Source organism: Aplysia californica, unplaced genomic scaffold, assembly GCF_000002075.1.
Source record: "Aplysia californica isolate F4 #8 unplaced genomic scaffold, AplCal3.0 scaffold00022, whole genome shotgun sequence".
NCBI classification, from domain to species: Eukaryota; Metazoa; Mollusca; class Gastropoda; order Aplysiida; family Aplysiidae; genus Aplysia; species Aplysia californica.
In genome coordinates this window covers 1,867,196-1,885,142 of record NW_004797292.1, presented here as the reverse complement: position 1 = coordinate 1,885,142, position 17,947 = coordinate 1,867,196, and the positions used below count along the sequence as shown (strand labels likewise).

Sequence of the window (17,947 nt, the reverse complement as noted above, 5' to 3'; positions counted from 1 at the left end):
TCTGTCTGTCTCTCTGTCTCTTTCTCTCTCTCTCTCTCTCTCTCTCTCTCTCTCTCTCTCTCTCTCTCTCTCTCTCTCTCTCGCTCTCTCTCTCTCTCCCCCCCTCTCCCCCTTCCCCCTTCTCTCTCTCTCTCTCTCTCTCTCTCTCTCTCTCTCTATTTATCTATTTATATCTCTATCTCTTTCTCTCTTTCTTTCTCTCTCTCTCTCTCTGTCTCTATTTATCTCTCTCTCTCTCTCTCTCTCTCTCTCTCTCTCTCTCTCTCTCTCTCTCTCTCTCTCTCTCTCTCTCTCACCTCAACCTCGGGGGGGGGGGAGGAGTGGGGATAAGGTTGTTTTGGCTCACTTTAGTGTGAACTGGTGTCTGTGGTGTACTACAGCTGTATGCTGAAGACCCAAGTTCTATTTCCGTGTGGAGATAATTTGTTTCAAGTATCTTGGTCTTTCTGCTGGGATGTATCATTCTGAGTTAGGGGTTGGCCCTTGCCAACAGGGTTTGATCCAGCCTCCTAGATGATCTAAATTGTGTCCTTACGAGTACAAAACACCTTCATTAAAAACTCTCCACAAAAAACCCCCCCAAAACCCCCCCACAAACAGAGGCAAAAAAGCTTTGAACTTTTTCTTCCTTTTCTTCTCAATTCCCTAGTTTAGTCTGCTGTTTTTTAAAATCTAGTTTCCCTCTACATCTTTCATGTCCTTTCCTAGAGGCATGAATGGTGAACCCAACTTTGTTACTGTCATTCTGTAGTCTTTTTCTATCTGTCTTGGTTTGTTTTTTTTCAAGCTCTTTGTCTTTTTTTTACCCAAACTGGCATACAGGCGTTTGTGGTGTCATGGTTTGGCTCATAGCCGTGGGAAAAAGCCATGTTTCGATACCCATATGGGTATAATATTTTATGAAGCATCTTTCACCTTTCTGCTGGGAAGTATAATCCCACACAGCTTGGCTTGGCCCTGACAACGGGGTCAAAGCTACCTACCTCCTAAGTTGTTTAACTTGTGTTGATAGCATTTGCGACATGCCAGCAACAATCTCTACTCTGGTTTTGATGAGACTAATTTTATTCAGGCTGTGCTGTCTATACCTGTTGTGCTTCTTCCCCTAGCAATAATTACATCTACAGTGCCGTTATGCTTCTTTTCTTGGTTAACCTCAGTGCTTTAGTTGCAAAGCTAGTTAGATATTTTGGTTAAACTAAGCAACAGACAGGCATTGGCTGATTTTTCATGTTGGTACAATATTCCTACCTGCTTTGCTAGTGCTTTGCGGGTAGTTGGAGGGCGCCATTGGTAGGTTCTACTTCTTTTCTTTCCCGCTGTTGTTTTCTGACTGCCCATCTCGCTTTTCTATCTGCTCTAGATGGCTGTTACTATGTTGGTGTGCTTTTCTTTACTCAAACTCAAAGTTTGATGGAGCTTTGCCCCTTTTGCTACTCTAAAAATCAACGTGAATATCAGGATGCTTTTGTAATGTTATTACGTTCCTTCTACATAATATTTTTGAGGTACAGTCGAACCTACTCTGATGACCACCTGTCCATAACAACTACCTGAACAAATGACCACTTTCCACTTCTCCCCTTGTGTTGTTTCTATATTATAGTGACACTGTCCAAGAAGACCACTTGTCTAAGATGACCACTTTTTTCCCTTGACAATGGGTGGTTTTCTTGATCAGGTTCGACTGTATTTACTTGCAGTATTAATTACTCTTTCAGCTTTTTGTTAGTTTTAACACTAATAAAGACTTAGTGCTGTTAACTTAATGCAACAACTTGAAACATTTCTGCTTTGTCTCATGTCATCAAATACTCATGTTATTAATTAATGCACCATTGAGAGCCATGGTCATCCTACTAAATTCTCCTCTTTTGTTCCTTTGTTTGGACTTTTCTCACTTGATATATTTCATCAACTACCCCGGTCCCCTCTCAGAGTGTTCTATCGCCAACATTGTTTACTGGGGCTGACCTGACGCGAAGGAAATCTGTATAAATTGTATCTAAATAGTTTTTGTAAAAAGCTACGAGTGGATGTGCTTGTTCAGAGGGTTCTTAACATAAAATGATTTTCATTTCCTACTAGCTATGATTATAGTGGATTGGTTTTTGAACAGGATTACAAAAATACTTTGTAATTATTTAAGGTATACCTTAAAGTAAGAATGTTATTTTGGTAAACTAGGATTATAATTTGCTGAAATTTTGGCTTCTGCCCAAGTTCTCTTTACCTGAAAAGATGGAGGTCCTTTCAAATTAAAAGCTTCATGGGTTGAAGAAAAATCCCAGAGGCCAAGACAAAACTACCTGGTAATGGTACTGATGGATGGCGGATATTGCAGTAGCCAAAATGAATTATCTTAAATTTTCTCAGCCAAATTATTTAATAGCTTTGGGCAAGGCAGGTCAAACGTAAACAAAACAAAAAGGGAATTTTATTATAACATTCGTTTGGTATGGAAATGACAATTTTTTTTAAATCTAGGATTTTTTTGGTGTCATTCATGTTAATCACTCTTAGAGGGGGCCAATGCACTTTTGATTTTTGGTTTACTTAACAGCTTGATTTTCTCTTATGCTTTCTTTTGAATATTCTTTATATTAACCATTTGTTTTCTTTTGTCTTAAAAGTATTCAATTTCATGTTTGCTGTCGTTACTTTTAAAAAATCACCAATGTAAGTATGTAATATCTAGATCTAAAAAAAAAACCCAGTTAAAGAGAGCTGAAAATGAGGTAGCACTTTCATATATTGATTATTGAAATTAATGTGTTTTTTTTTTTTCAGCACAAAGCTACTGTAAAATAGATTGCTACAGGTTTCATATTAATTTGGATTTCGGTTTGAAAGATTTGCACAATGCATTGGGGCTGATCCGAAGCAGAAATCTGGATATTTTATCCAAATAAATTTTGTAAAGAGCTCGGAGTGAATGTTGTTTGACAGATGATCACAGAAAAAGAAATGTCTTTACATTCATTTTTTGTTTTCTATATCTTTAAACAAAAAAATTTTCCTAAATTTTCACAAGGTGCTTACTCATAAATTTAACAATTTGTTTTTCTTAATTTGTTCAGCCATTTTTTAAGGTTTGTTTTTCTGGATTTTTTAAAGTACATTTTTCCTCCCATCGTTGGCTTGAAATTTCTTGTGTGTCTATTCCATCTTTTTGGTGGTGGGTCTTTTCCCTCTGTGTTGCCGGACAAAAAATGTGTCAGGACTTGACAGAAATGTTGTGAAAAATACTCGCTTTCCAAATCTAAAAAAAAGAGAATCCAAAATGCTTCACAAGACAATAGCAGCTGTGAACTTTCTCATATTGTTCAGCACATCTGCTTTTGTCTTCTTTGTGTTGTTTTAATTGTTCCAATTTCATTTTTACTAATTATTCCTATTGAAATACCTCTCTCGTTACCTACGAGCTAACACTTTATTTATGGGTACGCCGATCATAATTTGTTTAAGTCACATGTGCCACACGTATAAATAGATGCCCCTGTCATATATGTACATACCACTTACTGGAAAAAAAAGTTCCCATACTTTTTTTGTACAATGGTAAGGCCTGGTTCCAGCTTTAAGAGATTCTGTGCTTCCTAGAAGTATTTACAGGCACAAGCTCTCAAGGGAGGGGAGGGGCTACAGCGGATGGCTATCTCGCTTATTTGAGGACCAAATTTCATCACCAGCAACAATTTATTCCATTTACTATAAATTCAACAGATGATTTTATGCTGTAACATCTTCTCTTCGTTCTGTGAAAATTTTATGAATATTGAATAAAAAATGGCAAAAAAAGTAGCCTTCATTGAAAAACAGCATTTTTGGAAAATGGATGATAAAGGGAAAAAAGAGAGATGATCTGGAGGTGATGACTACCCTCTAAAATGTGTGATATGTAACAAAATAAGTTTTTTAGGAGGTACTTATGGGATGAATAGTTGTAAGAAAAGCTGAAGAAGTCAAAAAGCTCACTCACATCTCAGTATTGATTATTTTGACCCAAATAGAACTTTCAGCTGCCACCCCTCCTCTAAAATTAATTACTGTGACCTGTTTGGAACTTCTGATAGTTTTTACTTGAATGGACTATTGTTTGAGGATTTGATTTTGGACTTTTGTAGTTTAGTCTCATTTAGTTTAAAGGCACAATTTTGGTTATAATTAGAGGGTACATCCGATTCAGATCATTATTCTTCGTTGAGCTGACTTATCAGCTTCTTATGGCTAGGGTCACGTGTCATATGTGCAAAAGTCAATCTCATAACTGTTTTGTTTCTTTAACTTTATTTCAGTTTCATGGTTTTCATTATTCTAATCTGATGATTTGAAATAATGCATAATTTTACATTTTCATCTGTTGGTGACAGACTTTCTTCTTTGAATGTTTGCCTTTCATTCCCCCAAAATGGATTCATTTATATTTTGGATTAGTTTCTGGGACATTTTCCTCCTCGGTGGCTGGGCGCTTGCCTCAATTGGGGGTGCCACTTTCTTGGGGTGCTTGAGGAATTCCTCATGATGTTTGTATTCAGCGGCTCTGAACTGACCTAATAGTGTTAATAATGTCATTATACAAGTGCTGAAATGAACAAAACAAACAACCATTTTATAGTCATCTTTGTGGAAATGATATCAGCTTCTTTTTTTGTCCAATAGCCATTAGCTTTGTTGTTTTAAAAACTCTCCCTTATGCTGTGGAATGATCTTGTTGTCAGAACATTGCTGTTGAGTTGTGAAATAAGTATTTTTTAAAGAGTCAGTCTATTATGGCCAAGAATTTATCATTTTCAGAAACTCCTTTATGTCAGGGAACGTGCGGCATTGAGAAATAAACCAGTAAGTCGAGGAGCACACTTTCACTTTTAGAAATGGTACATTGAGTCTGGGAATTATTTATTATAGTAGTGACTCAAGAGATAGTTCAATAAGTCGGGGGAAAAACTTAACCCTTCATAAGTGGCACCCCTAGTCTCTGTTTCCTGGTGGCGGGATTTTTCTCCACATTCCTGGTGGCTGGGTGTTTGTCGTTTTAACTCGCTGCTTGCCAATTTTGTTCTCTTTTTCTGTGTTCCACCCATCGGAATGGGCTGTTTTTCTCTTCTAACCTTGCATGCCCTGTGTGACTGCTTCCCATGGCCTGAGCTCTCGTTGCCTGTCGGAGGAAGTGGGTCACACAGGGCGCGGGGATCAGCTCTGGCTCACGTTTGCAGATGCAGAATCACGTGAGCTTTCTACACGAGGAGTTGAGCAAACTGCCGTCTTTTCCACGCAAGGCACTGGAGACAGAGTTTGATATGTACTCGGGAGCCTGGGGCAAGGTAAGCAAGTATTGTAATCTTTTTTGTTGTTTTTGTTTTTGACGAATAAAAATGTTGTTTTTTTTGGTTGAAAGTCCAATTAATGATTTTTTGGGTGTGTGTTTGAAGTATAGTATTGTACACGTTTGTGTGTGTGAGTGTGTGTGTGTGTGTGTGTGTGTGTGTGTGTGTGTAGGGGGGGGGGGGGGGGGGTGGAGTATGGTAATTGTATTATTTGTGGGTTTTTTTTAAAGTGTTGTGTGGGTGGTTGGCGGGTGCTCTGTTGTGGTATGCTCCTTCTTTCCTATCAAACATCTATCGTCCTGATCTCTCCTCCTTCTTTTTTGTGTTTGTTACTCTCTCGAAGTCCAACCCCTCGTCCACGCCATGGGAGATGGAAACAGGACAAAGTAGGGGATAGCTGGGTCTGGGTGAAGTACGGTGTGACTTTATGTCACTGAGGTGTTACGCTAGCCGTGAAGGCCGACCCGGGTCACCCCGAAACGTTGCTGGCCAACGGGGCTCTGGTGAAACTGCGACTGGCTTAGCAGGCCGGCAGTGGATATAAACATTGCTCAAGAAAACATAAGGAGACACAAACGGACTGATCAAAACGGAAAACGACCTGGCGAGAAAAATGGACAACGATCAAGAAAAAATGAAAAAATAGGGACCTGGAACATTTGCAGCTTGACAAATAAAGAACCTGAGATAGTGGAGTTCATGACCCAGAACAAGATCTCCATCATGGGCATTACAGACATCAGGAAAAAAGGGACAGGCACAAAAGAGATCCACTCTAACTTTGTCCTCATTTGGAGTGGGGTAAGAAAAGAACAAAGAGCTGAACACGGTGTGGGCTTCATCATACACCCTGACAAAGCAAAGGAAATATTGAATACAGACTTCATTTCTGAAAGACTCATCAAAATCAGCATTAGAGAGGGCAAAAAGACCACAAACTACATCCAGGTGTATGTACCGAGCAACAACTCCTACTCAGACGAAGAAAAGGACTCTTTCTTCTAACAACTCTCGGACTTAATTAGCAACATCCCAGACGAGGAAGACCTTTATGTAATGGGAGACTTCAACGGAAGAGTCGGAGAGAGAAGAACACCGTGGACAAAACACCTGGGTCCACACAGTGACCACAGAACACCATGCAATTATAACGGCAACCATGTACTGGAACTGTGTGCAGAGCACGACTTATTCATCACCAACACCTTCTTCCAGCACAGAGCCTCTCAGATCTACACCTGGTACAGATGGAACAACATCATGGTCTCATCACAGATCGACTTCATATTAACGAGAACACGAATGCGGAACACAATCACAGACTCAAGAGCCATCCCCAATGCAGGCCTGGACACAGACCACAGGCCAATCATCACAACGTTGACCACCAAGAAAGAAAGAAAACCAAAAAAACATAAAAGACAGCAAGAGAGACTAAATATGCATAAACTTGGAGATGATCAGGTGCAGGCTCAGATCAGAAGCACGCTAAATGAAAAACTAAGCTCTATCAACTCTACAATACTAACCGTAGAGGAAGCTTGGGATACCTTCAAAACAACTCTCCTGGACACAATGAAAGAAGTTTGTGGTACCAAGAAAACAAGAGGAAAACACAGAAAAGCAACAGCCTGGTGGAACGAAGAAGTTAAAGATGCTATCAAGGAAAAAAAGAGACTGTATAATGTATGGGTCAAGTCAAAAAACGAAGAGGACTACATTAAATATAGACTTGCAAGAAGACACAGTAAGAAAGTCGTTATAACATCAAAAGAAAAGTCATGGACCCAGTATGGCGAAAAACTAAGTGAAACCTGCAAGACCTCACCAAGAGAGTTCTACCAGAAGGTAAAGACAATGAGAGTGAGAGACGAACCCTATGTACCCACCACTGTCATCAACGATAGTAATGGAGAAGCTCTGCACGAAGAGAAAGAAATAATAAAAAGATGGGAAGAATATTTTCAAGAACTACTAAACCCATCAGGAGTACAGGCACAAAACACACAGTGCCCATTCACCGCCAACTACCCTGAGCACTCAGAACCTACCATCCTGGAGAGTGAAGTGAGAGAAGCACTGAAAACTAGTCCAAAGAACAAGGCAGCTGGAGACGATGGCATCACAACCGAAGCCATCCTTGCATGCGGCGAAACCGGAATACATTGGCTTACAATCATCTTTCAAAAAGCATGGAAAGAAAGAAAAGTGCCAGCAGACTGGCAAAATGCGATAGTGGTGCCAATATGGAAGAAAAAGGGCAGCAAGAAAGACTGCAACACCTATAGAGGCATATCTCTTCTCAGCCATGTGGGGAAAATGTATGCAAAAATCCTAGAGCGACGTACTCGCGCAAAAACCGAACATCTTCTCAGTGACGCCCAATTTGGCTTTAGAAAAGGAAGAGGGTGCACTGATGCAATCTTCGCACTCCGACAACTGTGTGAGAGGGCTTTGGAATACGACAAAGATCTCCACCTCGTATTTGTGGATCGAGAAAAAGCCTTTGATCGAATAAATAGAAACAAGCAATGGAAGATCTTAGAGCAGTACAACATCAAGGGACAACTGCTAGACAACATCAGGGCTATCTATGCCAACAGCAGAAGCTCTGTCCGAACTACCAGTGGAACATCGGACTGGTTTCCAGTAACATCCGGAGTGAGACAGGGCTGCAATCTCTCCCCTCTGCTCTTCGTGATCTACATGGACCAGATAACAAAAGAGGCCAATCCAGACCCAGAGGCACTCAACGAACTCATGTTTGCAGATGACCTGGCAATGATTAACAACAAGACTCAGCTACAGGAGCATATAAACCAACTAAATGCGAGCTGCGAAAAATATGACATGAAGATCAGTATAAGCAAGACCGAAGTCATGACAATTAGCAGGAGACCAAGTAAAGTGGATATCAACATCAATGGATCCCAACTAAAACAAAGCATAGAATTCAAATACTTGGGCAGCATTTTCACAGAAAATGGAAAATTAGATCGAGAGATAGAGACTAGATGCCAGAGAGCCAACGCAGTCAGCTACCAACTGGGCCCTCTCCTGAAACATCCCAATATCCCCATGAGCACCAAGGCGAAGCTCCTCAACGCCATTTTCCTTCCAACGCTCACATATCAGTGCCAGACATGGACTCTAACAAAAGCCCTAGAGAGGAAACTGGTCACATGCGAGATGAAATGCTTAAGAAGAGCGGTCAACAAAACAAGAAGAGACAAAATTAAAAATGAAGTCATAAGGGACACCGTGGGAGCAACACCAGTCCTACCACACATTGAAAAACAAAAGGTCAAGTGGTTCGGACACCTCACGCGGATGCCCTCAAACCATCCAGCTCTGAGAGCATACAACATTAAATATTCTGGATGGAGAGCCAGAGGAAGACCAAGGCGACGATGGAGTGAATCTGTGGCAGACACCCTTAAAGATCATGGGATGTCCCTCCTACAGGCCACACGACTTGCTGCAGACAGACACCTGTGTCTCCCCGCGACACCCCAGGGTACAAGCGGAAGAAAAAAGTAAAAAAAGTAAAGTAAAGTAAAGTACTCTCTTGTGAATCCTCTAATCTTTGGCAGTTATGTGACCTTGTTGGTTTGCGAGTGCCGTAAAACTCTTACTAAAACCGAAGTGTTGTAAATAGTATTTATTTGTTTTCTTAAATAATGTAAATGGTTTTTAAAAAATTTTGCTTTCATTTTGTTTAGATGAAATGTAAGGAGTAATAAAGAATTAGATAAATAAAGAAATTCTGATTAGATATGATATGTTTGTAGCCTCTTACAATGAGGTTGATGATAATTGTGGTGATTGCATTATGATGAGCTGTTCAATCACCACCTACCTCTGCCCTCTCTTCCTATACTCTTTTAAAAGAAAAACAGTTGAGTTTGTTTCATTCATAAATGTTGCTCTTTGGTTTTCACTTTTGTAAATTTTGCCTTCTGGCCAAGATGTTCCTTTGATTTGAAAATTACTTTCTACAAGACAAGGCAACCCCCCCCGCGGCGGCGCCACAGACTGAAGTGTCTTTAGGCCATTCCCAAAGGAGGACATTTCTCGTTCTTATGCGCAGTAGAATTGTAAATGGGCTGATTCAACAATGTCATGCTCATAACTGTGCGTGAGCTACAACAGGGAACTGCTGCTTTTTCTTTCCTAATCCTTACTATCGTAATTTTTCCTCTACTTCTTTTGTATGTTTGTCACACTCTTGTGACCCACTATTTCCGGGGTGCCTTGATAGTTGAAGCAGACCTTGTGCTGTTCAAGCTAGAGAGGTGAGCAGAATAAGTCTGATTCCCTGTAAAGACTTCTCTGTTTACACCCACGCCCTTGGCGCTCATATGACCTTATGCAGTTGTGAGCGCTGTAAAACCCTCTACTATAATAATAATATAACTATACTCTTAAGAAAAGCAGCTGAGTTTGTTTCGTTCATAAATGTTGCTCTTTAGTTTTCACTTTTGTAAATTTTGCCTTCTGGCGAAGTTGTTCCTTTGATTGGAAAATCACTTTTTACAAGACAAGGCAATTAAAAATTGTGTGATTTTTTTCCTTCTAGGAAATTTTTGGAATGGACTCTTTACACAAGTACTCCTGGGCAAAGGTAAGACTTTTTTTTGCTCTCATTTAGTAACAGTTCAAAAACATGTTTGTGTTGATTTTTGGTCATATTTGTTCATACTCTATTTTTCTCACATTATTACATCATATTTCTAATCAGCTTAAAAATTTTTTTTTTTTTCTCAGTTTATCCGCTCAAGAGTTGTTTTTAAATTAATCACTGTTCAACAAGCACTTTCATTGTATACAGACCTCCCACTCATTCCGATTTTTTGCCCCAAATCTCAAGCATCCAGATTTTTCGGATTTCGATCACGTGTATCCTGATTTTTTTAGTTCCGTCCTTTGCGCCTAATTTTTCTAAAAACTGTCTCTGCCTTCTTCTCTGTAGCAGGAAGCACCTGTTAAACTTTTTGTCAACAGGAACTCAAAGCACTATTTTCCGAAATATCGATGCTGGATCTAGTAGTTGACTCGTCCAAAGTTGTGTAGGAACTTTGCTCGCACATGCTATCTCAACTATAATGGAAGAAGTATCAATTTGGCATTCAGACTTGGGACATTCTTAAGATCTACTTTAGTTTTTGGTGCCACTCAGAATTCTCCGATGATGGCCTTATAACTGTTTCAATTGCAACATACAAATGATTATTCGTAGTTTTGCTGTTATTAACAAGCTTTGTCCAAGTTCTGGTTAGTCGGACCAGTCATCAAGACTCGTCAGTAAAACTGTTTCAGTCGAGTGTTTGCATCACGTGACATGACTTCGACGTGTAAGTTCCTCATGTGTCGGGGACTGTCCATTGACAGGGTCAACTTAAGTTCATGCACACTGGTTGACGTGCCTTTTGGGACTTATTTAGGGGGGGGGGGGTTGTTAGACACTTGGAAAAGGAGTGCTTGATGTGATACTTCAGGACTTTAAAAAATAATGATAAAATACACGCACACACACTCATGCGGGCACACACAGACACTCACACACACACACGCGCGCGCGCACACACACACACGCAGAGTATATACATGAATATATGTATAGACACCCCAGGAAATTTTTTAATCAGCTTGGCAGTCACCTCAGTGATTTGTTGTTGATCCCGATTTTTTTCACCAAATCCTGATTTTTTCCCCCTGAGATTCTAATTTTTAGATTTCATAGAGTGGCAGATCTGTATGTATATTTTCAAACTCTTTCAAGGATTTCGGTGATTGAATGGTCAAGATTTTTTGTGTGGTTTCTGTGGCTTTTTCTTTTCTTTTCACAAATATGAATATTGAGCACTAAGCTGTTAACTTTTTATTCATATCCTAAAGTCTGTTAGAAAAATCTATTGTCATTGTAAATGTTTATTATCCTCAATTATTCTCTGCAGTTTCACATGCTGGAGATTACTCTCCTTTGGTTATCAAGCATACTCTATTTGTCATTTTTCTGAAGAAAGAATAATTCTTGTGTTTGATTTTCTGTATGTGTGTTCGTGGGGTTGGGGGGGTGGGATGGAGGGGTGTCTAGAGTTATCATTTACCCAGTCGACCCCTACAAATGAGAAGTGTGTGTGACCCATAGACTTGCATTATAATATCTAGACTGTGTACTCTGACATGGTTCTAGTTCACTGTAAAATGAAGCACACTATTTGACTCCATTTAACTCTTTAACCATGCAATTTAAAATCATGTTTCCGCGTAATTTTCTCGTGTTTGTGGAAATGCGACCCAACATATTACATTTTAAAAAAATGCTTGTTTCGCATCAAACTGAGTTACCCAGATATAGAATTAATTTATCTTTGACTTTAAACTAAAGGCTTGTTAGTTCGTATTTTTTATATTCGGCCGGTACCATAATACAATAATAACTTTGCATTGGACGGTGGTACCGTCCTGCCTTTGTTAAAGACCTCAACTACCTGACGCTGCCACCGTCCAGACATGGTTAAAGAGTTAAACCAAATGAAAGAAGGTGAGGATGGGGGGAGTTGGGAGGGGTAAGGTGCTGCACAGGCTCAAATATAATTTGACTGGTGTTATAATGGTGGGAAATATCAATAGTTGTTGTAAAAGATGGATTCATCTTTGCCCCTCTCACCCTCGGTGTGGGCATAGGCCACAAACGAACACTTTCCACCTTTCCCTATCCTGGGCTAGCCTATTGATGTTATTCCATGTCTAAAAGATGGATTGCATCCTTAGAAAGGAAAGATTTTTGCCCTTCATTTGGCATAATAGCACAGCCCATGGTATGCACGCTTTGTAATGGAGTTTTCAATGTAGATAGAAGAGCTATGGCCATGATAATACAGTCTAGGGGTATAAGGCTATGGTATGGCCCACCCTCAAAATGATAATATTTGTCGCGGTGTGGTGGAATCAGATGCTTGTTAATTTTTGGGCATTATTGGAATCATCCTTAAGCTTTTTCATTCGTCTTGCTTTTGATGATAAAATTACCCATCTATTTTTAATAGAAGTCGAGATATTGCGACCTCAGTGCTTTCTTGTCGTATCTCAATTTTTTTTACCAGTGAAAATCTGACATCTTGTTAAGCTCACTCTTTGTTATGAACTGTTTTCACCGTTATTAAAAATAGAGATATGACAAGAAAGCACTGGGGTCGCGATATGTTGGATTGAAGGAGGTGGGGGTCACCTGGTTTCAGAGGTAAAATTAGCAAAAAATGGCAGCCAAAGTTTGTGACTTCCAAAGCTTGAGAGTCCTTGGAAAGTGCAAATTTACATTTTCTGTGCCCTTTGTGTTTTTAATAAAATTCAACCTTAAATGTGTTTTAAAACAGACATAAAATGTGTTGAGCCAAGAAAATTAAAATTTGATTAAAATTACCCGTTGGCTAGAAAAATGCCTTTTTCTTCAGTTTCATTATTTTGACAAGCGCCTGATTTCGCCATGATGCCTCATATATATGTGTATAACGGAGCATGAAGTTCTTACAAATATTGTTTTAAACATCTGCAAAAAAACAACTACAACAAAATCAACAACCACGACAACTGGTGACGGTGTACTCTCTGTCGCAGCTGATGGGTACGGTGTTCAACTCCATGTCCAGCACATTCACCTGGTCCACAGACCTGTCCCTGTTTATCAATGTCCTCAACGGGACCATTGTCCTCCAGTTTGAAGACACTGCCATCTTGCGCTTTTGCCTGGCCACCCTCATCAATGCCAGCCGACACTTTAAGCACATTTTTGCAACCAATGGGTGGGTTGTTCAGTCGGTCGGTTGACTCGCTCTGTCTGCGAGCAGTGCTGCATGTTTTTTGTTTCCTTCCCCCTCCTCCTCCTCCTCTTCCGTTTTGTACCCACTTCTCTGGGTGGCATTGTTCTGTGTGTAGCTTTTTGGCAGTCAAGTGTTTGTGGATTCAAGCATGGTCTGCGGCTGTTAGTAGTAGTATTGCGTTGATCTTGTACTCCTATTCCCTGCCCTCTGTTTTGGACTTGTTTTAGCAGATTTGTGCCCTGGGTTGTTTGTTGTTTTGTTTTTTTCATGTTTTATGTTCTGTGTAGGCTTTTGGGCAGTCAAGTAAAACTAGTGAATTGAAGCATCGTCTATAGCTGTTTGTTGTATTGTCTTGATCCTGTTTTAGTGTTCTAGTAATCTCTAGTATTCTCTCCCTGGTGTTAGCTGTCTTTTGTGGACTTGTTGCACAGTAGGTTCATGCTCTGGTTTTTTTCCATGTTTTCTGTTCCATGTAGCTCTTTGGGCAGTCAAGTATTTTTGTGGATTTAAGCATAGTCAGTAACTACTGGTTGTTCTGTGTTGATGTTGTCCAAGTATTCCCGTATTGGAGTCTCCCATCTTCTTTGAATATGTTTCATTAGGTTTAGAAACGTGAGATTCTTTATGATTTATGTTCTGTGCAGCTTTTTGGTTGTCAGTTGGAAGTAGATTAATAGCCGGTCGGTGACTGCTGGTTGTTTTTTGTTTGTTCAATCCATTATAGTATTGCACACTCAATGTTACTCATGGTTTTGTTTTTTTATGATGTTTTTTTTAGGGGGGGGGGATGGTAGCCATGTTTGTTCTTTCTGTAGATGTATCGCATGAGAACTCCAGTTTGCTGGATGATGTTTGTTTGCTGTCAAATATCTGTGGACCTTTGCATTGTGTTATTGTGCTGACTTGTCGTCTAACTAGCATCATCCCCAGTGGTGGCCTTGGTCTTTGTGAACATTATTGTCCTTTGAGAAGATTTCTGCCTTAATTATTGCTTTTGACTTGATTCTTGCATGTCGAAATACTTTTGTAATTCGGGTTATTGAAAAAAATATTATTTTTCGTCTTTGCAATTGGTAAGTTCTTCAAGATTTATGACTTGCGTTTCGTGCATTTATACGAGAAATGTTTTGAGTTTGGAGAAAGGGGAACTGGAAAGTTTTTCAAGGGTACTGGTAGTATTTTTTCAAAATTAGAATTTTTTTTTAATGGTTTCATCAATTTCCCCTCTTTTGTCAGTTTCTCTTTTTTAAGTTTGAAGAACTTGTTTCCCTGCACGAAATGATTGTTATTGTGCTGATGTAAATTCTCTTCACTCAAACTCAAGCAGTAGTCCAGTTTTAATCTACTGGATAATTGTTTCATAATAAATTCTTTGACACAAACAAGGACAACTATTACTCATCGACTTTTTTGTGTGATGTCAGTTTTGAATGCATTCCTAGTTCAGTGGTCTCCTCCCGAGATCCCGATCATCGGCAGGAAGAGCAGGTTCATAGGCAGACCAGATTGAGGTTCTTTTTTTTTGGGGGGGGGGGGGGGGGTTGTTTTTAAAAAATGTTTTCTGCATGATGATGTTTTATTTTGACATAACTCGGCTGGTTCTAATTTTCATCTTTTGCAACATTGCATGAGGTCTGATGATACATATATAGATGCCTTTTTTCTTGATTTTTATTTAGTTTTCACTCTCTTTGGTGGGTTAAAATACTTGATATATTGTTTTTGGGGCTGTCAGGTCTCTTTGGTTTTCAAATTGAGTTTCATCATTTGTGTTATCGGAATGCAGACAAACCTATCCTAGACGAAATCCCAAGGGAGCCAGTAAAAAAATTATGTCTTACACATTTTCTGTTTTGGACTGGAAATTTAACGATGAAAGGGGGTCCAGAGGGATCAAGGGTGGCTGTCCGGTCGGCATGCAGTTGTCAAGACTTAACACCCCCTATTGCTGTCAGTGTCAGGGCCTCGCTAATGATAGCATGTGCCAGTCTTACTTATCAATTGCCTCCAGTACTTTCTTCACATAGGACCACTGATCGACTAATTAAAATCGGAAAGGGCTAAACATATCTTTTGTTTCCTCTCTTAACGCCACCCCATCAATGCAATAAGCACAGTCAACTTGTGCTATCCCACCCTTGCCTATTACAACGATTCTAGGAACTTTTTTCTTGGCTAGCAGTGGTCAAATTAATTTCTATCGAGTGGTATGGCAGTGAAGGTTCAAGCAGAGGAAAGCACTTGAACAATGTACTCCTTGGTTAGTGCTAATGGAATCAAATTTGGGAGTTTGTTTCAAATCAGAGTAAAGCAAAGCATTTTCCTTAGTTGACAGGTCAAAACTCTCCGAAGAGAAGGAATTTCTCTTTCCATTTCAGGTCAAGCAGGTTTCTATTTTAGCAGGTGTAATATAGAGGGTTTTGTCTGGAAGGGAGTGGGGAGATTATATTATGACAGGTTTCCATCTTGGACAAGTTTCTGTTTAGGCAGATTCTATCGACAATTTTGCAGACTGATGCATTCTAGAGGTATCACTTTTATGCTTTGACCAATCAGTCTGTTGCCTCTTTGGATAGCGTCCCATAAAAATTGCGAAGTGTTTTGAGTAGTGATAAAGACAACAAGGCTGCAAGACCCACAAAGAGAGTAGTATCATAGTCATGAATTATCACACTTTTCATGGATATCAGTCATAACTTGGACTCTGATCTGTGAATCTGAAAGATAATATAGTAATTTGTTCTTTATTGATGGCAGTAAAAAATATTTCTTTCTGGAAAGATAGTTTGGAACTGGGTTATGGTATCGGATAAAAATACTTATATTCGTGTGTGTTATGTGCATGAATAATCCATCATGCATATAACTATTCTGTGTGCTTACATTTTGTTGTAACAAATTGAAATTTATTCTTTTATTTTGTATCCCTGTATTCTTTTCACCAGAACTATGTGACCTTAGTTGTTTTCCTGTGCTTATGTACAAGTCGAACATTTCTGATAAAAATGATAGCAATTGTATTATTGATGACTATAGTTATTATAATTATGACAATGGTAATGATTATGATCATGATGTAAATAATAATAATGAGGGTTCACATCAATGTACCATATATTTTCTAGAAGAAGAAGAGTGATTTATACTCTGTGGATTAAAGTCTACATATGTCCACACGTCCACACTTCTGACAAAATTGAATTTTATGAAGTCTGTCTATGTATCTGTCAGTCTCTCTGTTTGTCTGTCCTTTTTCTACTCTTTTTTTTCTAATTCTCTCTGTACCTCTCTCTTTCACACACACACACACACACACACACACACACACACACACACACACACACACACACACACACACACACACACACACACACACACACACACACACACACACACACACACACACACTCACACACACACACACACACAAACACACACACACACACACACACACAATCTCTCTCTCTCTTTCTCTCTCTCTCTCTCTCCCCCCCCTCTCTTTCTCTCTTTCTCTCTCTCTCTCTCTCTCTCTCTCTCTCTCTCTCTCTCTCTCTCTCTCTTGCTCGCCCTCCTTCCTTCCCTCCCTTCCTCTCATTGTAACAGTGGCTGGCAGGACATTGCCAAGGTTTGTATTCTTTACTTTCCCTCTTTTGTTTCTGTCTCTAGTATTTGGTGCTTCTGTGACCTATTTGTGTTTGTTTCAAGTGCAGCAAAACTCGTGCTAAAACTTTTAAAAGTGGATGGTTAGCGGGTGCTCTGGTGTGGGTTGCTCCTTCTTTCCTATAAATAATCTATCTCCCCTCCTTCTTTTTTATGTTTTTTACTCTCTTGTAACATCTCTAATCTTCGGCACTTATATGACCTTATTGTGTTGCAAGTGCCGTAAAACTCTTACGAAAAAACCCAAACTAACCTGACTCCTTTCCCCCTGGCACAGGTTTCTGTACATCATGCCCACCCTACTGCGTGTGTACAGCAACAACCAGCCCAACCCCGTGCTGCGCCAGGCCGTGCACTTTGTGTGTAAACAGTTCTACATCCTGCACCGCAAGCCCTTCATCCTGCAGATGTTTGGCAGCGTGGCCCCGATCCTGGACATGACCTGCGCCGCTGGAGGGGTCAAGGATTGCACTAAGGTCAGTGGGTGGGGACATCTTGTGGTCATGTATTTCATGATTTTTGTGTTGTGAGCTGGTCCTCTTTGAACTTCGTGTCTGCACATACCTAGCCCTCGCGCGCTCATAATATGACTGTATACAGTTGTGAGCACTGTAAAACACATAATATACCCTTTTCTTACCGAGTAAACTTGTCAGGAGTGATATCGCCTGCTTGAGGAGATTTTCAAACTTTCCAGCTAGAAATGGATGTGTCAGAAAAATGTAAATATTGTACTATAATTATTTTTTCTAACATTGAAAATCATGTTTGAAAGAAATGCCTATAGCTAAAGGTTCCAAAATAGTAGCTGGCTACTACAATGATTGAATATTGAGGAAAAATGACGGTTTTCTGGCTAATTTTACCTCTGAAACCTGGGGACCCCCACCTCCTGCTATTGCACATATCTTAACTTCCATAAATGATATTTAGGTGGTTTATTCATCGAACGCAAGAGAAATGAGCAAGCTTTAAGACGAAACCAATAAAACCCCATTCCCAAAAATTGACGAGTGCTTGATTCCACTATGTCGGGACGCATGTAAAAGGGTTGACCACACATAGCCATTTAAAAATGAGAGAGAGAGAGAGAAAGAGAGAGAGAGAGAGAGAGAGAGAGAGAGAGAGAGAGAGAGA

At 39.7% G+C, this 17,947-nt stretch overlaps 1 protein-coding gene across 1 annotated transcript in view; it reads left to right on the top strand.

Annotated features, from left to right (window-relative positions):
* LOC101852143 (protein unc-80 homolog) overlaps window positions 1-17,947 on the top strand; it is a gene marked incomplete in the record, with an annotated part of 118,801 nt that overhangs the window by 60,524 nt on the left and 40,330 nt on the right. Inside the window, 5 exon segments of the mRNA XM_035972391.1 lie at window positions 1,264-1,293; window positions 5,217-5,324; window positions 9,907-9,951; window positions 12,948-13,132; window positions 17,088-17,286. Coding sequence (XP_035828284.1) covers window positions 1,264-1,293; window positions 5,217-5,324; window positions 9,907-9,951; window positions 12,948-13,132; window positions 17,088-17,286 — 567 coding nt within the window.